Raw genomic sequence first — 23905 nt, 5'->3', positions numbered from 1 at the left:
CCCGTCGACTCCGGAACTCCACCACCGCGAACGGCGGTGGCGGAGTCGACGGGGGAGCCGCGGACTTCGATCCCGCGGCGTCTGGATGAGTGAGTAGTTCGAACTAAGGTAGTTCAAGTTCAGCTACGCTATTCACGTAGCTGAACTTGCGTACCTTAGTTTGACCCCCCCCCCCAGTGTAGACCAGGCCTCAGTAATCTGTTCCAGTGTTTCCCTATCCATATAGTTAGAAAGCTTTTCGTAATATCTAAAAAAAAAAAAAAAAAATTGCCCTGGCTGCATTTCTAGCCAATTACTTCTTGTCCTACCTTCAGTAGACATGGAAGACAATTGATCACGGTCCTCTTTATAACAGCCCTCGATGTATTTGGACTGTTATCAGGTTCCCATTTCAGTCCTCATTTCTCAAAACTAAACATGCCTTAAATATGTCTAAAAGCAGAATCTCACAGTGCTGTTTCCTGTGTCCCCCTCAAAATGTTCTATTTCTATATATGCTATTAGTAAATGACTTTTTACAATAAGTCATCACCTGGATGACCAGATGAAAACTAAGCTGCATTGCCGATGATAATGCATATAATGCAGATATGGCAAAATCCTAGTTATACATATGTAACCCCATCAAGGAAGCATGCGTCCAATGACATAGGGAAGGATAGGAGAAAGAGAGATCCTGGAGGCCAAATTTAGTCTGCTAGGTAAGAGATTAAAGTCCAGGACCTCCATGGTAGCATTCTCTGAAATGCTTCCAGTTCCATGCACAGAGGCTATTAAAATAAAAAACTCAATAATAATGGGGGATTTCAGCTATCCCCATATTGACTGGGTACATATCACCTCAGGAAGGCATGCAGACATAAAGTTTCTTGACACCTTAAATGACTGCTTCTTGGAGCAGCTTGTCCTGGAACCTACAAGAGGAGAGGCAATTCTTGATTTAGTCCTAAGTGGAGCACAGGATCAGGTCCAAGAGGTGAATATAGCTGGACTGCTTGATAATAGTGACCATAATATAATTAAATTTGACATCCCTGTGGTGGGGAAAACACTACAGTGGCCCAGTACTGTAGCGTTTCATTTCAGAAAGGGGAGCAACACAAAAATGAAGAGGTTAATTAAACTGAAATTAAAAGCTACAGCACCAAAAGTAAAATCCCTGCAAGCTGAATGGAAATTTTTTAAAGACACCATAATAGAGGTTCAACTTAAATGTATACCCCCAAATTAAAAAACATAGTAAGAGAACTATGTTCTGAAGGCCAAGACTATAACAGGGTTCAAAAAAGAACTAGATAAATTCATGGAGGGTAGGTCCATCGGTGGCTATGAGCCAGGATGGGCAGGGATGGTGTCCCTAGCCTCTGTTTGCCAGAAGCTGGGAATGAGCGACAGGGGATGGATCACTTGATGATTCCCTGTTCTGTTCATCCCCTCTGGGGCGCCTGGCACTGGCCACTGTCGGAAGACAGGATACTGGGCTAGATGGACCTTTGGTCTGACCCAGTGTGGCCGTTCTTATGTCTTTGTCCTCCTCTAGTAGCTGGCCCACACAAGAGGTTATGCTTTCAGCTAATGTACTTATTCCTTCAGCGGTTCTCAAACTGTGGGTTGGGACCCCAAAGTGGCATTAGACTTGCTGGGGCCTGGGGCCAAAGCCCGAGCCTCACTGCTCGAGGCCATAGCCAAAGTCCGAGCCCTGGGCAGTGGGGCCAGGCTTCGGCTTCAGTCCTGGGCAACGTGGCTCAGGTTACAAGCCCCCAGCCCAGGGCTGATGCCCTTGGGCTTTGTCCCCCACCCCACCCTGCACCCCACCCAGGGAAGTGGGGCTCAGGCTTTGGCTTTAGCCTCCCCGCCCGGGGTGGCAGGGCTCAGGCAGGCTCAGGCTTCGGTCTCCCCTCCTGAGGTCATGCAGAAAGTTTTGTTGTCAGAAGTGGGTCGCGGTACAATGCAGTTTGAGAACTGCTAGCTCAAGAAATAGCATCTAATGCTTTTTAACAGTGAAGGACTTGAGTTCGAATCCTGCCATCAGCTCGGGTAGGATCAGTTACCCAGTATATTATTGGTACATAACTATGTGGGGGAATGTGGCATGTTAACAGTTTTAGTTAGAAAAGCTCTGATTGCTTCCAGTATTAATCGGTATTTTTGTTTCTTCTCAGTAGGGGTCATGTGAACTTTCATTTGAAGTAGGATATAGTTGAGTCCCAGTGTTGTTATATTCTTCAAATGCTATTGTGTTGTTTATAATATAAAATAAAAAATTCTTTAAAAGTAAGTTATCCTTTATTGATTTTTTGTTGTTGCATTAGCCCAGACAAGACACATTTTCTTGCTAGATAAACCCATTGTGGAGTCGGAGCCTGGTCATGAAAACACTTACGCATATGGATAATTTTACTCACATGAATTGTCCCATTTGAGTCCATTGGATCACTCCTGGGAGTAAAGTTACTCGTGTGCTTAAGTGTTAACAGTATTAGGAACTTCATCTGGATTACAGTTAGCTGTTCTCTTCCTTACCTTGGCCTCATCTGGAAATTTTCTTTAAAGACTCCAACTATTATATCAATCTGTATGTGTCTAATTAAGAAACCGTAATTTACTTATTGGGAAGTAACCTCTCTGGCCCAGAGCTGCTAGAAATTTGCCAGGCCTGTCTCAAGCTGTTAATTAAGGGTTGTTTAAAAAGATGGAAGAGCCACTAATGGATGCGTATACTGTACTTGAGGGTAGGACATTCAGATTTCCTTGATAGAGAGACATGTATCTGAAAAGATAGGTTGGAATTGGTGTTTCCATTAATACTCATCTAATGCTGCTAGGAACAAATCTCCTAGCTGAGAATGAATGAGTTTGTGCAGTTATATTTTCCTTAGTGGACCAGTAAAAATGGGATGTAATAAGCATCCTGTCACCATGAATATAGAAGTGAGAAAACAGAGAAGTTTAAGTGAGAAGGCTTTCGCTAATAGATGCGTTCGGAGGACAGTGAGGGTGAAGGTTGTAAAATTGGATTCAGAAGCTATGAAACGGTTTTTGAGCTGTGGATCAATCACCAAAGATTCTGCCATTTCTGGATCTGGATAATAGATTCTTACTTTACAAAATGAACATTTCTGCCTGCCTAGCAATATTTTTAGAAGTATTAGCCTAGTACTACCTTTAATTTTACACTTTTTCTCTGTCTTGCTTTTGGTAAAATCACCAATTTAATTGAATCTCAGAACTGTTATTTGGGGCAGTCAGTGATGGGTGCCTCATAGAGAAATTAAACTTTGACTTTGAAGAGGCAAAGCCTGGAAGAGTAACAATTTGAATACAAAGAAAATGTGATCTTCCCCAAACAGTCATATGGAAAGCTGGTAGGGGAACAGTGTAGGCACAGGGTGAGCCAAATAATGTGAAAGCTTCTGTTCATCACACACCATCACACAGGGTCTCATTTAATCTTCCATTTCCTGACCTCTATTCTTATCTTCTTTTTGTTTGTCCTTCCCTTGCCAATAATGTAATCTTATTAAGCATTGTACTATTATATTGCTGTTAAAAAAGCAATAACAAGTTTTAAAATGTTTACCTAATTAAACCAACACAAACAGTAATGTGATGATAAGCTAATTTAGTGGGATTTCATGGTTTCCAGGGTACAGGACCCTCTCAGAACAGTAAATCTGTCACATTCTACGTGATAATGTTTGGTAAATTTCATCTTACCTGAAGTCTGGCCCTGACCCTGCAACTACATCTGTGTGGGTGCATCTGTGCCCAGCATGGAGCCTTATATTTAGAGCTAATTTAAATTTTTCGAAATTGCAAGATTTTGATGAAAAATGGTTGAGTGATGGTCAACATTTTCAACATTTTTTGTTGTGCATTTGCAACTGGCTCTAGTGGTGATATGGTGATGTTTGTCATAAGATAATTGCTACTGTATTGTGACACCAAACCAGAAAGCATGTGCTCCATGGGTGGGTGGAGTATGGCTAGCAGGAGAGGCATGGCTACTTGGGTAGGTAAGAAAAGCCCCTGAATTTGGGAGCCCATTCCCAGTAGATAGGGGATAGCAGCTTCATCTACTTGGCCTTATCCTCACCATGTTCTGGAGTGGGGCTCTAGTAGCATAAGGTTTGTTTTCATGTGATGCCTCTTGGTGTGGCTTTCCATCTCCTGCTATCTGTGCTCTGGATATGGGCTTCAGAAACTCAGGCTCTTCTGGGCTGATGTTGTGATACAAATGTAGTGCAGCAAGACTGCCAAAGCTTCCAAACTCAGTCTTACAGCTGGAATGATTTGCATGCTTCCAAAACGTCGGGTATACAGGGTATGTATTCTACTGTGCTAAATAAATAAATAATTAAAACCTGTGCTTCTAAGTTACTATCAGTGAAAGCAAGACAAGTTTTGATAGAAAATACTTAAACTAGCATTTCTACATTAACAGCTGCTTTTTTTTTTCAGCTGCTGGAATGAGTAGAGAGAGGGAAAATATCCACATGTGGACTACTACATATAATCTAGTCTAAGGTGATCTATTCAGACTAGTGGTTGTTAGCAAAACTAAATTGATGGTGTAATTTGATTTTGCTCTCCAAGGCCGTAAGTGATTTGAGGACTGGCTCTTGTAAATACTGTGGGCCTAATCCTTATTTGCACTAAGGCCCTTTTGCACAGCTCCAGCAGTATAAAGGGGCATTCAGGTAGGTGTGCTCTATATTCATGTAACTGATGCTCACTAAAAGTACAGAGACCTTAGGATCGGGACCTGCCTCTCTCTGCGCAGGTGAGATCAGCTAAAGTGCTCTTGCTAAGAGTCTCCAGATCTGAAAGGTTGAGCGTTTGAGGCTGGACCTTCTGAGTGGGGATCCTTGACTCTGCAATGCACTATACTAGTCCAACAGAGCCAGAATTCGACCTTCAGAGTGTGTTGCAAAGCCCCTGTTTCCCCTACTGCTCCCCCCGAGAAGGTGGCTTTCCAGGATTTGAGATTTTCGTGGCATAGGGAGTTTCTTTGATCACTGGACGTGTACGTGTGTGTTTACAGTTAATGCAAATATGCTGAAAAGCTGTGAAAGTGTTTACAGATTTAAAAATAGCCAAATCTGAAAACCAAACTATGGTCTCCATTGAGTTTCGTCTTGTGTGTGGCAAATGTGCAGACAAAACATATGTGCAATACCCTGCTTATGGTAGGGAGCTATTGCTTCCCCAAAAGGTAATGGACTAGTCAAGGTAGTGGGAAGGGAAGTGATGTGGTGCATCTCCATTGCAGCTGGATAGGATCCTGTGAACAGTTTGGTGGATTTCAAAGCTACCTTCCTCCAACAGAAATTTGAGCCAGGGCTGTGTTGGAAAATCTGCTTCTTTTGAAGGTTAATCCTCCCAGGTAGATAACAGGCCTCAGGTGGTGACATTCCCTCTGGATTTCTGAACAGGGCTTTGGAACAGCTTTAGCACAGATGGCCCCAGGGGAATCTATTGCAGGCTTTTAAATAAGCTCAGTGCATTATGGGAAAGAACTTTGAGATCTGTCATAGTTGGTGCTGTGTGGATAGTCAGGCAGTGCTGGCATAAAGCTCATTGCTGTATACCTCAATATCAAGTCTCAGTGCTGTATTTCAAGGTGCTCTTAGTAGCACAGGGAATCCTCAAGGTTACGGTTTGTTTTTTGAAGGTGTATTTACAAGATACTGTGCTCCTTTAAAGGGATGGTAGAAGGCTGACTCTCCTCCTGGGGTTCCCTCTATAGCATGGCCCCTCGCTATACTGCACCCACACCCTGAATGTAATTTGTGGCTTAAAGGCTGCCATCTGACCCTCACTTTTTAACTCGGACTCTGTTCAGGCATACTCCCATTTGCTTTGAGGACTGAGTTAAAAAATAAAGACCTGAGCATTTGTCCAAAGGCATTTAATGTTTGTTATATTACATTATGTCATGACGTGATGCAATGTAGTACAGCAGATACCAATGCAACATTAATTCTAGCTGAAGCTGACAGTAATAGTTCAAGTAATGTGTTTAATCTAATTACAGTATGTGCAAGATGAGAACTATGTACATTATTTTGTTTGTTCATAGAAGTGATGGTAAAGCAAGCAGCTGGGGAGAGTTGATTTCAAGACATTTGTAAACACTTCCTGCTATTGTTTCTTTGGAAGTGTCAAAACTATTGCCAAGTACCAAATTCTGGTTGTCTGCATGATTCCGTCTGTCATGAATTATAAGGCCATGAGCCTTAGAAAGATGTAGACTTTGAGTAAACTTGCTACTGTAATTATCAGAGTACAGCTTTTCTATTCAGAAATAACAAAAATGATGAATTAACATATCTTTTTCTTTTTTTTAACAAGCTGGGACAAATTACTCTTTTCCTCCCTCATATCACATATAGTTTTATTCTGGAAACTGAATTTTTTCTCATTTTCAACCTTTTAGTAATGAGATAGAAGCATACATTCCTCATTCTTTCTCATGAAACACATAAATGTTGGCTATCAATGATTAGAGCATTACAAGCACTATTCTAATGGGAAAAATTAGAATTAATATATAATAGTGCTGTCAATTATATATAAGCCCTGGTCTACACTGGGCTTATATATAGCATAGCTGAAGTCGGCATATCTTAGGTCGACTTACCTGGCCGTGAGGATGGCGGCGAGTCGACCGCTGCCACTCCCCCATCGACTCCTCTTCCTCGTTTCACGAGCTGGAGTTCCGGAGTCGACGGGGAGCGCATTCGGGGATCGATTTATTCACGTCTACCCGATCCAGCGGGTAGTGAAGACCTGCCCTAGTGTATATATTTCTTCAGTCTTAAGGTGTGGTTGTGTCTGAAAAGTAACAGCTTAACAGACGTATATAGAGTCTTATCTGCTGACAAAAATAAGTTTGTATTTGCTTTTTCACTTCTGTTAGCTCTCTGGAGCCAACAAACCAGGAGTGAGTTTTTATGCCTACTTGTGCATCCCCATCAGAACTCTTTATGAAGTTCCATTCAGCTATGCCTATGCAAACCTACTGATGTCAATGAGGTTGCATATGTCACTGATGGTGTAATTTGAAGACAGTTGGTCTGCATATGTGACACTGACTAGGACTGTTATAATATTTCCCCAACATTTAAAAAAAACCCAAAACACAGGAAATGTTTTCTGTGAAATAAACCATGTGAATCACATACTAGGTGATTCACATAATAAGTATGGTTTCAGAGTAGCAGCTGTGTTAGTCTGTATCCTCAAAAAGAACAGGAGTACTTGTGGCACCTTAGAGACTAACACGTTTATTTCAGCATAAGCTTTCGTGGGCTACAGCTCACTTCTTCGGATGCATAGAATGGAACACACAGACAGGAGATATTTATACATACAGAGAACATGAAAAGGTGGAAGTACCCATACCAACTAAGAGGCCAATCAATTGAGATGAGCTATCAGCAGCAGGAGAAAAAAAACCTTTGAAGCGATAATCGAAATGACCCAGAGATGGTGTGAGGAGAACTTAACATGGGGAAATAGATCCAATTAGTGTAATGACCCAACTATGTTTATTCTTCAAGCATCACAAGGTGCATGTGTTGTCTTAAATGAAAAGCTTGCATTTCTGTAGGTAAAACAAATGAACACAATAGAGTCATCTCTCCACTGTGTAATTAAACTTCTCTTTTATTTTGCCTGATGTTGATATGCTGTTTGCTCATTCAGCGCCTATTATGATGTTTCAGCCAAACCAACCAGTAAGTGCTGATACACACTCAATTGATGCTGGCAATTTAAAAAAAATGACAAAATTATTAATTCAGTTCTATTACCTGTGATTTTATTTCCACAGGTTCACACCATCTTGGTACAACAAACTGAGACAATCTCCTTCACAAATATATTGTTGTTGGAGAAACTGTATCTTCAATTTTAAGTGCTAGAAGAGTAGGAAGGAATTCAGATTTAAATTGCATCAGACTGTTTCTACTTTTTCCTGTTCTAGACTCAATCTATAAGCTTTGTATTTGGGATCAGTCATGGTACCTAAATAATGCAAAGGGTCCATAGTTTCTCTGTATAATTTTTCTGTTTTATTTTTGTGTAGTTCTAGTTCTTTGCTGTTAACTAGGTCAAGCCAGATTCCCGTGGAGTCTGTGACATTAGTGTCATCAAACTGTAATCTGTCAAACCCATCTGAAACCTCCTTCTGTTGCTTTGGAAAGTGTGATGTCTCTCTGCAGAATCCCTTGTGTGAAATTCTGCTTTTTCAGTCACTGCCTTTCTTATTTTCAATGAATATTTATAGGACCACTAAGGCAGCTTAAATTAGTTTGCCTTGATGCAATATCCACAGCAAAAGCAGCACATTTTAATCAAGAACTCAGTCCTCTTGGCAGCAGCGACCATGGCAAAGCAACACTTCTAAGCACTCATGGAAGCTGGATGCAGAGGTAGAGAGACAGTTTTCCTGATAATTTTACCAGGCAGGCATCATTGGGAAGCTGAGTCGTCAATCTTCCTTTTTCAGTCAACTAACCGTGAGGCTGTTGGTGGCTGCAGAAGGATTTTTGAACTTTCAAAATGTGTTATAGGGCTGTTTTAAGTACTGAATATATCAGAAGTGCAGGAGGCTGCACCTGGGAAGCTCTCTCATCTTCTCTGCTATTTCTGTTATCTCAGCAAATGATGAAAGACCTCATCCTCATACTTTTCTTTGCATTCTTGGATGGCATCTACAGCAACTGGGACACACCATTTTGCCATTTTCTTTTCAAATTGTAGAATCAATGGCAGGAAGCAGAAAAGCATTTTCCCCTGTATTGATGGTTGTAGCCATTATCAAATCATTTCTCATGTTCATCTAACCATCATGCATGAATATACTGTTGATTCTTTTAGTTTTACCTTTAATTTTTTCTCTGTTTCTTCTCTTGCAGCATCTAGTAGTAGAAGTGCAAGTTTAAATCACCTAGAGGAGTAGTCTAGTAATTAATTTGATATAGTTAGCCTTTATTTACTGGTGAAGATGCATGAGAATGAAAGAACCCAGCTTGGCTGCTATAGAGTTTAGGCTAAATGTGCACAGCCAGTACTTGGGAAAAATGCATCTTTTCATTGTATATTGGGTATACTTGATATGGAAATCACTGAGATACCTTTACAAGTGTCACATTTCAAAGCAGAATAATTCATTTAAATAAAATTTGGTGCTGACAGAAAAGGGCTGGATTTGGCAGTCCTAGCATGTAATGAAGTTACAGACTGCAGTTACAATACAAGTGCAAGCTTTCTCACACTCCCCCACCAGATATGCATCTATCCTCTTCTGTGTGCATGACATTTAGGAATGAGAGGGTAGTTTAGTTCATGGTGCTTCTGCTGAGATAGAGGATGCTAGTAATGGTGGAGGTTTTGTGATCTGGATACTTGTCCATGAGTACCTGGATTTGCATCTCCAAACAGCAAACAGATGAAAACACTTTCAGTCACTGTCAACCTGGGCTGAAATGCAACCAATAACATAGAGGCAAAAGATACTTTATGGCATTTCCAGTTCCCTGAATCATTCAGGAAGCAGTCCCCCTGTAAGTAAAAGTTTAATGCAGTCATCTTATTTTCTGTTGTTTAGGGTGTTGTTGGGCCTGTGGGACCGAGTGGACCTCCTGGAATTCCTGGGCCTCTGGTATGGCATTAAGCAGAACTCACTTTACCATTTGCCAATTGCCTTGACTATTTTTCAAATAATAGTCAAACATTGTTTGTTTGTTTTTTTTAATTTTTAATAGGGTCTTCCAGGGAGTATGGGGCAGCCTGGAATGAAAGGTGATAAGGTGATCTAAATATTTCCATTCTCATAGAGATATATTACATGTAGACAGTCTTTCTCACCTCTGTTTTGCAAAGCATCCCTTTTTCATTTTTTTCCTCTTTTTGTTTTCTTTTTATCAAGCTATTGCAAACTGAGGGTGTGATTCTACAAACACTACAGGGCATAGTGCTGACTACTATGAATAGTGCTGTCAAGCGCTGTGTTAGTGATGTTTGCAGGATTGGGTTGTACAGTGGTTCACCATGCTCTGTCCTTCAAAAAACCATGTTATAGTTTTAAATACTGAACATTGATTTAAATCTTTCTGCTTTTGTGAGTCTGAAAAATACACCATTTAAGCTGCATATATATGTCTGTTTAAAATAATATGTTGTTTAGGGTGAACAAGGCATTGCAGGAGAACCGGGAGAGCTGGGCTATCCAGGAGACAAGGTAAATTAAGACAGCACTCTTTTGACATATCTTCTGGTCTAATAATCCCTATGGCCTTTTCTTCTTTTAAATTGCAGCAAGTAATGTACAATCAAATGGAATTCGGCGATATCAGTTGAACACCCCAGCACTATTTTATTTTCTGTACCATTATTTTAATTTATTTATTTATGAAAATAATGATCAAAGGCATGTAAAATGTATGGGTCAAATTCTGGCTGCCATGTTTGCACTTAGGCATGTCAGAAAACATGCTGTAAGAAGAGGGAGGACAGAGCAGTCTAATTCCCACCAAAACTCACTGAGAGCTTGTTATACAGGTAATTTGCAACAGAAGCCAAGGAGCCTCCTGGGGTGGAGCCTAAAGTTTTATCTGACCCAAAAAACCTGAAAACTGTGGTCAGCAGCCAGGCAAAAATGTGTTATCAGACAGCCCAGAATCATAGAATATCAGGGTTGGAAGGGACCTCAGAAAGCCATCTAGTCCAACCCCCTGCTCAAAGCAGGGCCAATGCCCTGGGATATAATGAAAATGGTTAATAAACAAGCTTTTCATACCTATTTGAGTAAAGGAATCTTTGGTAGGTAATCCATAACTCCTAAATTACCCAAAGGATTGTTTTTATAAAAATTTTAAACTGGTATGTTGTTATTGCAGTACAACTAATTAAAATAGCATAAACTAACTGAATTATTTTGCTGTAACATGAATGTAAGAGTTTGATTCAGATCCGCTCAACGGATTTTAAATTTGGTCTGAGTGTTGAGCTGATATTTAATTAATTTTGCACAAGTGGGAAAGTATAACCAGTTTTTTACTACAGGCAATTTTATAAATAATTTTCCACAATATTTAATAGCTTTTTTTTCCCTTAAGGGTTCTGTTGGTTTGCCAGGACCAGCAGGAATCAGAGGAAAGCCAGGTCCTCTTGTAGGTTTGAACACTTATTTTGTTTACTCTGGTTACGTCAGTATGTGGCACATGGGTCGATACTTGTTTGTATAATTCAGACAATCCAACTGCTTTGGGGAACAATTCTGATCTCACTAGCATTGGTGTAAATTGGGAGTTAATGCTGTTGGAGTCAAGAGAGTTATATAACTGGTGTAACTGAGAACAGATTCTGGTCCATAAGAGGGCATTTTGTGCTCAGTCATTAATCTGCTAGTTCAGATTTCCCATGAAGTGTAGAAGGCCACTTGGGTATTTAGGGCTCACTTAATCATCACCATAATAATAAATCACTTACCCCAAAATACAAATAAAGTAAGGCTTGAATTCAGTCTTAGAAGTTCTGCTGGCTTATGATTAAGCCTGTGTGCTTGTGAATTGTTTTTTGACAACTCTGCCATAACGCTGCTCCTTCTGCCTTTGAAGACACTGTGACAAGGAAGCAGCGCTGAAGAGGATGTAGTATTGCCAGTCTTTTACCTGCCTTTGTGCACTGCTGATGCTGCACAATTGCAGTGGCTGGTACTGGACAGCACTTTCAGCAGTAGAATAAAGGATACTTTGATTGTAATAATGCAACTGTTGGGTCTTGGAATTCTCCTTACCAAAAATTTGAGACTTTTGTTCTTTTTTCTCCATGACTAGACTGACTTTCTGTATAATTCCTAGTGGCAAACACAACCAGCCCACTTAATATGTCACTAGAACTTGTCAGTGGAGTTGGAGCTTTCCTATGCACAGTTTGAATCATGGTGATGGTATTCCTATTTAGCACCCATAATGCGGTAGGCAATTTACAGAGCAATAAAAAAAAATACCGCCACTTTTCCTTACCTTGGGGAACTCATAATCTAGAGTCTTGGTCTTGCAAAAGACTTATGCACACATGCTTAACTTTATGCAGTGAGGGTAGTCCCATTAAATGTAAAGTTAAGCATGTGCTTATGCCCTTTGCTGAATAACTTAAAATAATCAGATGTTTAAGTACTTTGTTAAATTAAAGTTTTGGAAGCAAACACATGCTTAACTTTGCAAACCTCAGTGACATTAAATTTTAGACACACTGCATTCAGCGGCAGCAACAAACAGAGGGAAAGAAATGGGGGAAAGGAGATCAAGATTTAGAAAAATAAGGTCATGCAATTTTAAAAATTTGTGTGTAAGTAAATCTTGTACAGCGGAACCATCAAGATATGTAGCTGGACCAGATCCTGCTACCAATGGCAAAACTCCCATTGATTTTAATGGTGCAGGGTTGGGCAAATAAGCCAATTGAAAGTATCTATATGAACTTAGTTTTGTAACCCTCATATTCCCTTTGTGTATGTATAATATGCACACAGGTTTAAGAAATATTTTTTAATTATATGAATACTCACATACATATTTAATAATGAGTGGTGGCAGGAATTATATCAAAATTAAATATCTATAAATGACTTATGTTTTTATTATTGCAGCTGCAAGAGGGACTCATTAAAAATTCCAGTAATGGATAACTAGACTTAATTAAATAGAGAAAAAAGCTGTATAAAAATTAATCCTATTTAACTGAAAATCCAGCTAAGCATTTTATTTGATATTTTGATGTTTTTAAGTGCTTTCAAAAATCTAATACAAATCTGCTTCTTGTAAAGTTTTAATTTGCTAAGTTATAATTTTTGGATTTTTTTTAGGGAAAAATCGGAGATCCAGGACCCCGGGGACCATCTGGTCCTCCTGGACCTGAGGTAAGAAATTGCTTGAAAGATGTAAATGAAACATTTAATGTTAATTGTGCTTTGAACACAAAACAAAAATTAGAAGGCAAACTTGTGGTTGGTCAGTTCAAAGGTTTAGTCTTAAGGTAAAAACTGGTTTTCAATCATGTCCTTTAAAAATGGATTAGTTCAGGTTTTTTTATATGATAAGGTGCTATTGGACAATAACTTTAATACACAGGATTAACACACATTGTTCCTTGAATGCTGCTTGATGTGCACCATTCTAATGTGTAGCCATGATCAGTTCTCAGTTGATTACAGTTGTGCATTGCAGCTAGGATGAAGTACGTGTGATTCTTAAATCCATATTTCCATATATGAACTCTGCAGCAAGTTTATGTTCAAAATTTTTCACGACTGGCTGTATATTTATGTTTATCTCTGGGGGCAGAGCACATGTAGTTGAGAGGACTGCAAAGCATATACATTGGACAGTCTGGATACCGTATATTGTTAAAATTTTAACTTTGGCATAGCAGTTGATTTAGAACTGCTTCATATTCTGGAAGTTTACATGGAATCCAGCTAAATCTTTGAGATGTTACATCTGGGTGTTTTTGGCATTTGCATCTTGAGTCACAACATGTAGACTGAATGTTTCAGACTACACAGGAAAGCCATGCCATTTTCTGGACAGAAGAAAGCAACAATTCAGATTATTTTCTTAAGCAGCTAACTTTTTCCAACAGATTTATTCAAAAATCTTTATAATCTTTAATGTGTGTATATTTGTAAAATACGCCAAACTTGCTAATGATGGTAACATTTATTAAATGACCATTGTCAACTTAAATAACACATTTACAATTGTAAACTGAAAGTGTGTTTTAAGAACGTTTTAACTTAGTTTTTCATAATACAGGTCTGTCTCACCTTACGCGGGGGTTCCGTTCCGCGGTTAGCGCATAAAGCGAAAACTGTGTATAGTCAAAATTACATTGAGTTGAATGGCAGGCAGAATTGCCCGCACTACAGAAACAGTATTTAAATTGTTATTTTTCTCTTTTTTGGTTTTTGCTTTTGCCAACCGCGTAAAGCTGAAATCACGCATGTTAAATGCGCGTAAGATGCGACAGACCTGTAGTACAGAGGACGTCTTTAAAAGTCAATATTTGCTTTCAGTTTTTACATAACTGCAGCATCTCAGATAGCACTATCTTCTAGCCCTAATATGAGACCTGATCCTGCAAACACTTGTGCATATTAGTAGCTCATTCACATGAGCAGTCCCATTGAAGTAAGGGTCAAATATAGGAACCGTGAAGGGATGGAGCACACTCAGTCACTCTGTGGAGGTAGCACATAAACAATCTGGTTAACGGTAGGAGCTGTATGAGGCTCAAGCTTGCACGGTAAGGAGGGAATCTTAAGAGATTTTAGCTACTAAAAGTGACAAGCAAGCAATTTTTCAAAAAATCATAAGTAGGCTGAATTTGGCAGATTTTCACAGGTATGTCAAAATGCACTTCCCTGACCAAGGTCCCACCCCTACCAATTTCAGCTCCCTGCTTCAAAGCATTGTGGAGTGGGCTTTTCAAAGAAAAAGTCACCAGGACTTTTTAACATGGGCAAAGTAATGTATTTTTCACTAGCCTCATTCTCAGAAACAGCTGAACCGTTTTTGCTGAAATTATCAAACAAACAAACACAAACACCCGAGGCAGTCGTCTGGCATCTAGAATGTCAGCCTGGCTAGCTAAAATTCAGCAAAGTTATAAACAATTGAAAACAGGATTTTATAATGGGGTTATCAGGCAACCTTAACAGCTGATAGTACCTGCTCTGCCTATAATATATTTAATGTTTTACATTAATATTAGTGTTTTCCTTTTAAATTGTTAATGCAAAACCTAATATGATAAAACACCTAATGGTATCACATTAGAGAATCACAATAGCACATTGTGCGTGTCTGTGTTAAAAATAACTCTCTAAAAGTAGCAAAGATATAAGTAGAATTTCAATCATGTATTATATGGGGACACAGTCTTCCTCACTTTAATAGTTTATGGGGAAATGATAAGGCTTTAACATTTGCTTCATCAGACCTTTCTATACCACTGGAATTACGTGTAAATAGATTCCTCAGAAGTTTGATTTTAGTTAAAATATCCTTACTGAAATTGTATAAAAGTCTGCATTTTATACTTGAAGGCTCTTTTACCCTTTTACTTCTTTAAAATGAGGTTATCCCTGAAAAGTAACTCTAAAAATTGCATTGTGAGGTTCCATGTTGACCATCTCTCCCAATGACTCCAGGACAAACTTTTTGAGTACTAAAGTTTACAAGAAAAATTTGTTTTTCTAAATGCCAGTCCTGCAAAGTGAGCCTAAAATCTGCAAGTTCAGTTAGATTCTTTCTGATTCAAGCTACATTGCCAGTAGTAAAGATTCTATAGACCAAATTCTGCCTTCAGTTACGCCCATGCAAGTCTTGTTTTCAGTGGAGTTGTGCAGATGTGAATACAGATAGAAGCTGGCCCTGCATTTGGATTTTTTTTTTAAATCTGTAGATGATATGCAAGGTAGAATAAAAACAACCTCCCATAGCTGTCTTGGCTTTGTAGTTTTAAGAGGATTTAAAAGTGGTACAAAGTTTCTCTCTTAAGTACATAGGAATACAGAGGGACCAGATCTGTTGGGGTAGGAAGGTGCCCTTTTTTACATAGTGATGTTCAAGGAAATCTCACCTGAAAGTGGAGGAAAATGCTAAATTAAGAGACTGCATAGTGCAAAAAAAAAATCCTTTTTGAACCTGATTGATGTTGTTTAAAGAAGGGAACTGGTTTGTTCAGTATAATGTCATTAATAGAGTATGTCATGGATTTGAGTTCCTCTCGTGTTAGTACTAGTTCTTTTGATGCAAAAGAATGCATACCTGCATGATATTGTATACCACGTCATGCTCTAGACGCATTGTTAATGGGATTAGTCACCAAGCAAGCAAGCATTTCCTGTCTGAAAAAAATTAGCATTTCCTGTTGCTCGGGGGAACAGAGCTCTCAGAAGAAGATCTTTGTCTGTCTTGTTATGTAAACAAAACTGTAAAACAGGGGTTCTCAAACTGGGGGTTGGGACCCCTCAGGAGGTCGCAAAGTTATTACATGGGGGGTTGCAAGCTGTCAGCCTCCACCCCAAACCCTGCTTGGCCTCCAGCATTTATAATTGCGTTAAATATATAAAAAAGTGTTTTTAATGTATAAGGGGAGGTTGCACTCAGAGGCTTGCTGTGTGAAAGGGGTCACCAGTACAAAAGTCTGAGAACTCCTGCTGAAGAGTGACCAAATGTTTGTCTTTGAAAATGTGACTGAACAAATAGCACGTTTAACACTCCAAAGTTATGCATCCGTTAGCCTTTCTTATGCTGGTCAGGTTGACATGAGATAAAATGAGCTTTGTCTGTACTGTGAACATTTATAACATGGTCACCATATGGTGAAATATGAGATGCAAATAAGGGCGGGACAGCTGTATTCCACAATCTTTAGAGGAATGTGAATGCCAAAGGTTCTCTAGTAGAAGGCAAAAAAACCCAAAACAAAACAAAGAACAAAAACCCTGCTTCAAAATGAGGATTGCGTTTTATTTTCCCCATCTTATTTTTGTTTTTAAAAGTGACCTGAATTCCCTGGCAAGTTTTATTTTGACGTAACCAGACCATAAATATACAGTATGGACAGTAGCAGTGCAGGTTTCCCTGCTATGCCCTGCCAGCACATCTCAGATAGCATTTCTGCTCAAAGCTTCAAAGAAAGCTAGCTGGCACGTTAAGGAGGAGCGCTTTCACTGCTTGCACTGCATTATTAGAGTGGTCAGACATGTCATGCCCCCTCCCCAAACAGTGTGTCTATACTGCACCTGAGAGGTATGATTCCCAGTGCTGGCAGACAGATTCGTGCTCGCTCCTCTCAAGTTTGCAAATAGCAGTGTGGACATTGCAGCACAGGCAGTGGCATGAGCTAGCTGCCTGAGCTCAGACCCAGGGGGTTGGGTGGCCTTGGACTCAGGTAGCTAGCCCAAGCTGTCGCCTATGCAGCAACATCCATGCTGCTATTTTTAGCATACAATCTTGAGCAGAGCGAGCATGAATCTGTCTACCTGCCCTGAGAAACGTACCTCCCAGCTGCAGTGTAGACATAGTCTCTAAGAGGTCCTATAAAGCCAGGTTCCAGCCCACACTGGTCTCTGCTCTTATTCACAACAATGGTTGGTTGAGATTTCTGAACACATCTATCCCCAAACTCAAAGCACAGCTGGGACAGATGTGAGATGTAGCAGTTGGGGTGATACAGCCCCACAGGTGCTGGAATTAGATGTGCTGGGGTTGTGGCAGCACCCTCTGGCTTAAAGTGGTTTCCATCATATCCAGGATTTATGGTTTGGTTCAATGGCTCTCAGCTTCCCCACTATACAAATTGTTCCGGTGCCCCTGTACAGTCCCTGATTCTTCTCTCGTGTAAACTGTTGTAAATCAGGCAATTCCTCCACTGAAGTCAATATTTACCCTGTTGTATGCAAGATCAGAAATAGACCCACTAGGCCTCTCACACACACAGATTTTTGCTTTTTATTTGCAGTCCAGCCTCAAATAACTCACCAAATCTGTCTTTCCTCTCCAGCTGTGCAACAGAGTTACTTCAGATTAGAGTTTTAGTAACTCCTGATTGCTTCAGGGCCATGAGTGGGTGGCTTAAAGTTCCTGAGGATAAGACACAAGTGTGGGGGGCGGGAATAGAGGGTCTCCTATTCATTCACTTTCTGGGTGGCTCCATGACCCTTGGCTAGGGAGTGCATTTTTTCAGTCTGGGGATTGAGCCGTATCAGACCAACGTTTCTTCTGGGTATGCTTCCACTGAACCAGGATCCACTGCAGGGTATTTGCTGCTAAGAGAGCAGAAGATATTTTTAGCAGGCCTTTTACCATACTGAGCTTTTTTTGAGCCATTGAAGAGCTGACATATTGTCCAGCCTCTTCATGTCTCTTAAAATGGTTCATGTAAAAGTGCCCTTTTCTAGACATTTATTTTATTCACAAAACTAATTGCAAGTCTTTGTATAGCAGTGTTTTAACACACTTTTTTGCATAATAGTTATAACAGGATTGAATAGGTGAGATGTCTTAACAGGCATGAAATTAAAATGAATTTTAAGAGGTTTCCAAATGCATTCATAATATTTTATTTGTAGGTGAATCTTGTGCCATGAGCCTATTTTAATTGATCCCCAAAATAGGCTCTTAAAGCAGAGTTTATTGTTTCCTTCAGATGTGGCCTAAGATCTGCTTCAAGTATTACAAATAGATTTCATCTGGAGCAAAGGGAGCATTAGTCATTATCTTCACTAGACCTTTATTTCATTTTTGTATTATTTTGGTCTGAACTTGTTAACTTATTCTCTCAGGAAGGTACACATATGGGAGTCAGCTGCTATACGTTTTATCCTCGGCACTATAGAATTACAAAGAAAAGGGGCACATTAGCATAATAGCAAACAGTAACAAAATCCAAATCTTTTGCAAGTGAATCACTGGCTGCTTTGAATTGTTAGCTCTAAAAGGGAGAAAGAGTTGTTTTCAATGCACATTTCATCTCATCACATGATATTTTGAGGTTATGCGGACAGTGAAGTTCAGTAGCTAAGAACAGTCCATCTCCTAATGTTCAAAATTCACAATTATAGAGTCAAATTGTGATGTCATTACTCAGTTTATATTCAGCCTTTACCCAGGCAAACTTTAATTTACTTCAATAGGAGTTTGCCTGAATAAACAATGAATGAATACTGAAAAAGGGGCTTTAGGATTTGGCCTTTAGAACCTAGTCCTGGGAACTTAAAATACACAGACTAGGGCTGGTCAAAAATTGAAATTTCTATCCCATAAGAAATTCCAATATTTGATATTTGTTTTCATCCCAAATCAGAACAAAAGGTCAAAACATTTGTAGTGGTTGGGTCTGTGTTTTTCTTTTTTGTAAAATGGAAAGTTCCCCAGAATCATTGTTTGTTAATGTGAAAATGTTCTGTTTCTCTTTCTGTCTGCCTTGTGGGAGTTGTTGTAATCCAGGTGTCTTATGCCCCCAGTCTCCTCTATTTCACATGATGTACCATGGTTGTGAGATTCTTATGATGCACCTGGGTGGTTGAACCTGAGAGGAGACCATGCTGCATCATGGGAGATGAAGTCAAGCCTCACCTAGCCTATAGCTTTTCAAGTATGGGAACATTACAACTTACAAAAGTTACCATGATCTTGGAAATAAGTCTAAGTTGCCCCTTCCTGAAAGGGTCATTTTCTCCATAAGTGTGGAGGAAAATAATTTTGTCTTCTCTGTGGAAAGAAAGGCTTGGGATTTTTCCAGTATTTCGGAAAGGTAAGTAATTGATTGCCATCATCCAGCCTATGAAGTCTCTGAGATGAGAGCACATTTGTCTGAAAGCTCTTTTGTCCTATAATCAGAGAATATGCAATAGGGAGAGACTATGCCTCTATCTATTTAAGGCTGGCTGTTTTAAGCCTAGTGGAAGTCCATTAAAATTTGTTCAAGATCTTACTATAGATGGTGCAGTTAAAGTTGTTAGTCTCCTATATTGTATTGTTGAACACAGTTTCCCATTCCTCTTGGGAATTTTTCCATAGGGGGAAGTTGAGAGTAAGTCATAGCACTTTTCAAGATTGCCCAAAATGAGTTTAAAATTGGACACTTTTTAAGCGGGAGGTCAGCCAGTGAACTTTTCTGACAGGGTTTCACCTGATGGCGTGATAGCTTTTACTGAAAATTTATCAAATTTAAGTTAATTTTATTTATGTCAATATTAGAAATCCTATTTGGTGTATATAGCTTTTGTATGAAAATGGTTTAATTGCACACACATACATGACCAAACTGTGTCCATTTCAGAAATCCTAGTTGAGCCCTTTGGTCTAAGGCCTTGTTTAGACTGAGAAATTTCCTATGCTAAGTACTATTGGTTTCCAGTGGAATGATTGCAACTTGCCTTGCATCCACACACACGTGCTCTAAGTGGTTTTGAAGCAAGTTGCATACCACTTGAAATAGACAATAACCTTCCTACACCACAAAATAGAACTATTGATGTGTAGAGCTGAACTGACACTGAACATGGCTTGGTTGCAAGTTTAGACAAGGACAAATCATGCTCAGCTTCTTTTCAGCTGGCAGTAATCAAAGTGCCTGCAGCAAACTCTATTGTCTTACTTGTTGTTTCCCCTACCTTTTTGTTTGTTCCTGGCAAATTGCAATTATTTTATGTCTTGCAATTCATAGAATATCAGAGTTGGAAGGGACCTCAGGAGATCATCTAGTCCAACCCCCTGCTCAAAGCAGGACCAATCCCCACTTTTTTTTCCCCCCCTAGATCCCTAAATGGCCCCCTCAAGGATTGAACTCACAACCCTGGGTTTAGTAGGCTAATGCTCAAACTACTGTGCTATCTCTACCTCCTTAACAATTTGTGCTGTGTTAAGAATCCTTATCCCACCTCTTCCAAAGTCGGGATTTTTGATAGGAAAAATTAATGTATTGCTGCTGCCTTTAAAAAAAATGTTGCCACTGAACCTCGAGTGGATTTTTCCCGCACAGAGGAGGCCATATTAAAAATATATATCTATTACTTTCCTACTCAGCACATTACGGATAGGGCACACAGTTTTACAAATGGCAGAGAAGAAAGCTTGTGACTGTGGGAATACTGACATTTCTAAAATCATTTAGAGAAAAAATAAATTGCAAATTAAATCTTCCCTCTACAGACATAATTATAAACAACAAATAAACTCTGCCATTATTATCTGAGGATGCAAAATCATAACTCTGATTTCCACAATTAGAGTGGCCACTATTGTAAACAGATATCCTTTTTGGCAAATATGATTTGAATACCATAACAAATTTGAAATTAGCTTGGCAAATCAATTTCAAGTGCTCTCAAAGATATCTTCCATAAATCACTAACTTGTTGCTTCATTCAAATGTACCTGTAAATATGTGATTGCATTTAGTTGAGGTAACTTGCTGACTGAGAAGATGTTACGGGTGGGATTTTCAAAAACACTTGTCATTGGCCTAAATGCTTCCATTTAGGAGTTGAGTTGCGCCAACACTGAATGCTTTTAGCAAATCACACCCTAAATGTTCACCTAAATCAAAGCATTGTATCCAACTGAAAAAAAATCATTTTTGAGGATGCTCATTTGGCATTTGCAAAAATTTCAGCAGTCTCATAAAGATTTGCTCCCTTTGTTGTCTTGCATTGCACCAGGACCCAGGCAGGTATGATGGGACTAAGGACTGCTGGTGGGGACTGTAGTGCCCAAGGCTTTGGCCCTGCAATGAGCTCTAATTGGGCAGATTCCTGCCTGAAGCTCCAATGGCATTAGAGGGGCTCTCTGCTGGTGCAGGGTTCTGCCAATGTGGAACTCATTGCAGGACTAGTGCCTGAATTTCATTTTTTTTCAGATATGCTGCTTCCATATTAACCAGCCTTGCAGAAAAATGAACTGAGCTAATCAGCAGCAGTCCTCACAAACCCCTTCCATCTCAATGAAGAGTCAAGTTCAAAGTTTAGGGTGTCAACACATCAAGCTGGGGATATAATTCCCAGATCAAGCAGACGTACCTGAGCTAGTGTGCTAAAAACAGAGCCCTGGTGGCAAGAGGGGGTAGCCACGCTGAGTACTTCAGGGATGGGGATGTACTCGGCGCGGCTGGTCCTTCCAGCCACTTGTGCTACCACAGCTACACTCTATTTTTAGAATGGTAGCTCGAGCAAAGCTAGCACAGGTATGACTGTTCCGGGTAGAAATGGCTCCCAGAGCTGGAAGTGTAGTCAGACCCTTAGATGGGCCCACAGAAATGACAACAGTCATCAATTTCTTTAGGTTTTTGCTTTTTAAAGGTAACTTAAATGGAAAAAAAACCTGTTCTGATAAAATTAAGGCTACGTGATGAAAGACAAAATCTGATAATGCAAAAGTTAATGTTCTCACAGTAATATTAAATCATATATATTTTGCACACACAATACTTTCAGTTATTTGGCTTTTGGCTGGGAATGGGTGACAGCATGAATCACTTGATGATTACTTGTTCATTCATTCCCTCTGGGGCACCTGGCGTTGGCTACTGTCAGAGGACAGGATACTGGGCTAGATGGACCTTTGGTCTGACCCAGTATGGCCATTCTTATGCTCTTAAATATATACCTGAGTCATAAATACAGTATGTACAATGCATGCAAGTTAGTGTTACTATAAGTACCTTAATACATTCATACTATAATATTTATATATATTGAACATGATTCTTCTCTCCGTTACTCCAGCATAAATCCAAAGTAAGTGCGTTGGCTTCAATGCAATTACTCTGGACAAATGCCTAGTCTCCTTCGAGTGATTGTCCATATGCACATTCCACTATTGGCATGCATGCACCCCATGGACTCAAGACCTGAGACTTTTTGGCCATCAGTATATGTGCAGTGTGCCTGCATCCTGATGTTTCTCATCATACATAAGGGTGGTGTGTGCCTACCACCATTAGTTCCTCTCAGCCACCTCCTGCTATCAAGACAGCACATCAGAGATCTGCTCCACAGACGACCACCCTGTACAACCCAGTCATAGTTGTGTACTTAGCCAGCCAGTTAGGACAGTTTGTTTGTTAATGTAGTTGATTATTTTTTTTGTCCATTGGTGTAAAAAAAAAATACAAAAAGAACTTTATTTTTTCTATGATGGCTTCAATGAAGTCACTGGGCTTTAAGAACATCCCTTTGTGTGAAGGTGCTATGCCAGTGATGGACACCTGAAATGCCTCTACTCTCTTGGAGAGTCCACATTCCTGGGAAGGGCGCCATTTGTAAGTCTTTTACTTCCAGAACACACAAAGACAGAGAGGCAAGACTTAAGGTATTTCTGCTGAATAAATCTATGGAATCTGCCTTGAACCCTGGCCATCCACACTGCCCTGTGTGACACCTGGTGCCGGAGAGCATGAGTGCCGGCTCCCTTTCCTCATTCACTTAAGCATTCTACGGGAGAGAAGAAGCACTCAGATAAATCCCAGAGTGCAGGAACTTCTATGGGCAGGTCCCCAACTAGGCTGCTTGAGGTTCACAGCACCATCTCAGAGACCGGTCCTTGTGAGGGACTCAGCACTGACAATATCACTGATGGAGTCTACAGTCTTACCTGTGTCACAGAGTTTAGCATCACAGTGCTTGGCCCAAACATCAGCACCAGCAGAGTTCCCAGCACTGGGTGGTTTGAGTTCCCCACAATGGCACAATGAGATTCACAGCATTTAGGAACTTAACAGTTGTTCATGAGCCAGGATTTTCATTTCCCTAATGGCATTGGACCCACAGGCAATAGCACGGTCTACATCGCCATTGCCTTAAATGACACCAAGACCCTTGACCCTGCCTGTGGATCCCATATATTTCTACTCCTCTGATTCTTAAGGTCAGAAGAGATGGATTAGCAATTCACCTTCTCTGCTCTGGCCTCTCTGCCACAGTCCTTGATCTCTTGCAGGAGCACCAGGGACCACTCCAGAGGTGGGTACGGTTCTCTCACCACTCTCAAATCCTCTGGTTTCCACAACCATGGCTATCAGGACCATATCCCACTCACATATGGCCATACTGGAGTCATTGGTCATCTTGTGAAGCTTGCAACTATGTGAATAGACTTTATGTACTCCCAGCATCCACAGCCATGATGGCCCCGACATTACCACAGCCTTCCCTGCTTCCAGTGGAGGAACCAGAAGAAGAGGCTCCCCCCACAGCTTGAGCCATCTCTAGTGGGAACCTTATTATATTCCTCACCAGATGAGGCAGTTGTCCTGGCAGTGGGTCCCTAACTTGATGATTTCAAAGAGTTTCAAGACTTTTTTAAGACAATAGTGGAGGCATTGC

At 40.1% G+C, this 23905-nt stretch overlaps 1 protein-coding gene and 1 long non-coding RNA gene across 5 annotated transcripts in view; one reads left to right on the top strand and one right to left on the bottom strand.

Annotated features, from left to right (window-relative positions):
* Nucleotides 1-23905, top strand: part of COL24A1 (collagen type XXIV alpha 1 chain) — a 254256-nt gene that overhangs the window by 96968 nt on the left and 133383 nt on the right. For all 4 annotated transcript variants that reach the window (XM_045027373.1, XM_045027372.1, XM_045027371.1 and 1 more), the window contains exons 15-19: nucleotides 9617-9670; nucleotides 9774-9818; nucleotides 10196-10249; nucleotides 11127-11180; nucleotides 12878-12931. In XM_045027373.1, the coding sequence (XP_044883308.1) occupies nucleotides 9617-9670; nucleotides 9774-9818; nucleotides 10196-10249; nucleotides 11127-11180; nucleotides 12878-12931 (261 nt within the window). The remainder of the gene's footprint in view (nucleotides 1-9616; nucleotides 9671-9773; nucleotides 9819-10195; nucleotides 10250-11126; nucleotides 11181-12877; nucleotides 12932-23905) is intronic.
* LOC123375937 overlaps nucleotides 17693-23905 on the bottom strand; it is a 43131-nt gene continuing 36918 nt past the window's right edge. The window contains exon 3 of the long non-coding RNA XR_006581633.1: nucleotides 17693-17845. This is a non-coding gene — a long non-coding RNA (uncharacterized LOC123375937). The remainder of the gene's footprint in view (nucleotides 17846-23905) is intronic.

This window comes from Mauremys mutica, chromosome 8 (genome assembly GCF_020497125.1).
Source record: "Mauremys mutica isolate MM-2020 ecotype Southern chromosome 8, ASM2049712v1, whole genome shotgun sequence".
NCBI classification, from domain to species: domain Eukaryota; kingdom Metazoa; phylum Chordata; order Testudines; family Geoemydidae; genus Mauremys; species Mauremys mutica.
Note: the sequence above shows the minus strand (reverse complement) of the source record. Positions and strands in the feature narration are given on the sequence as shown.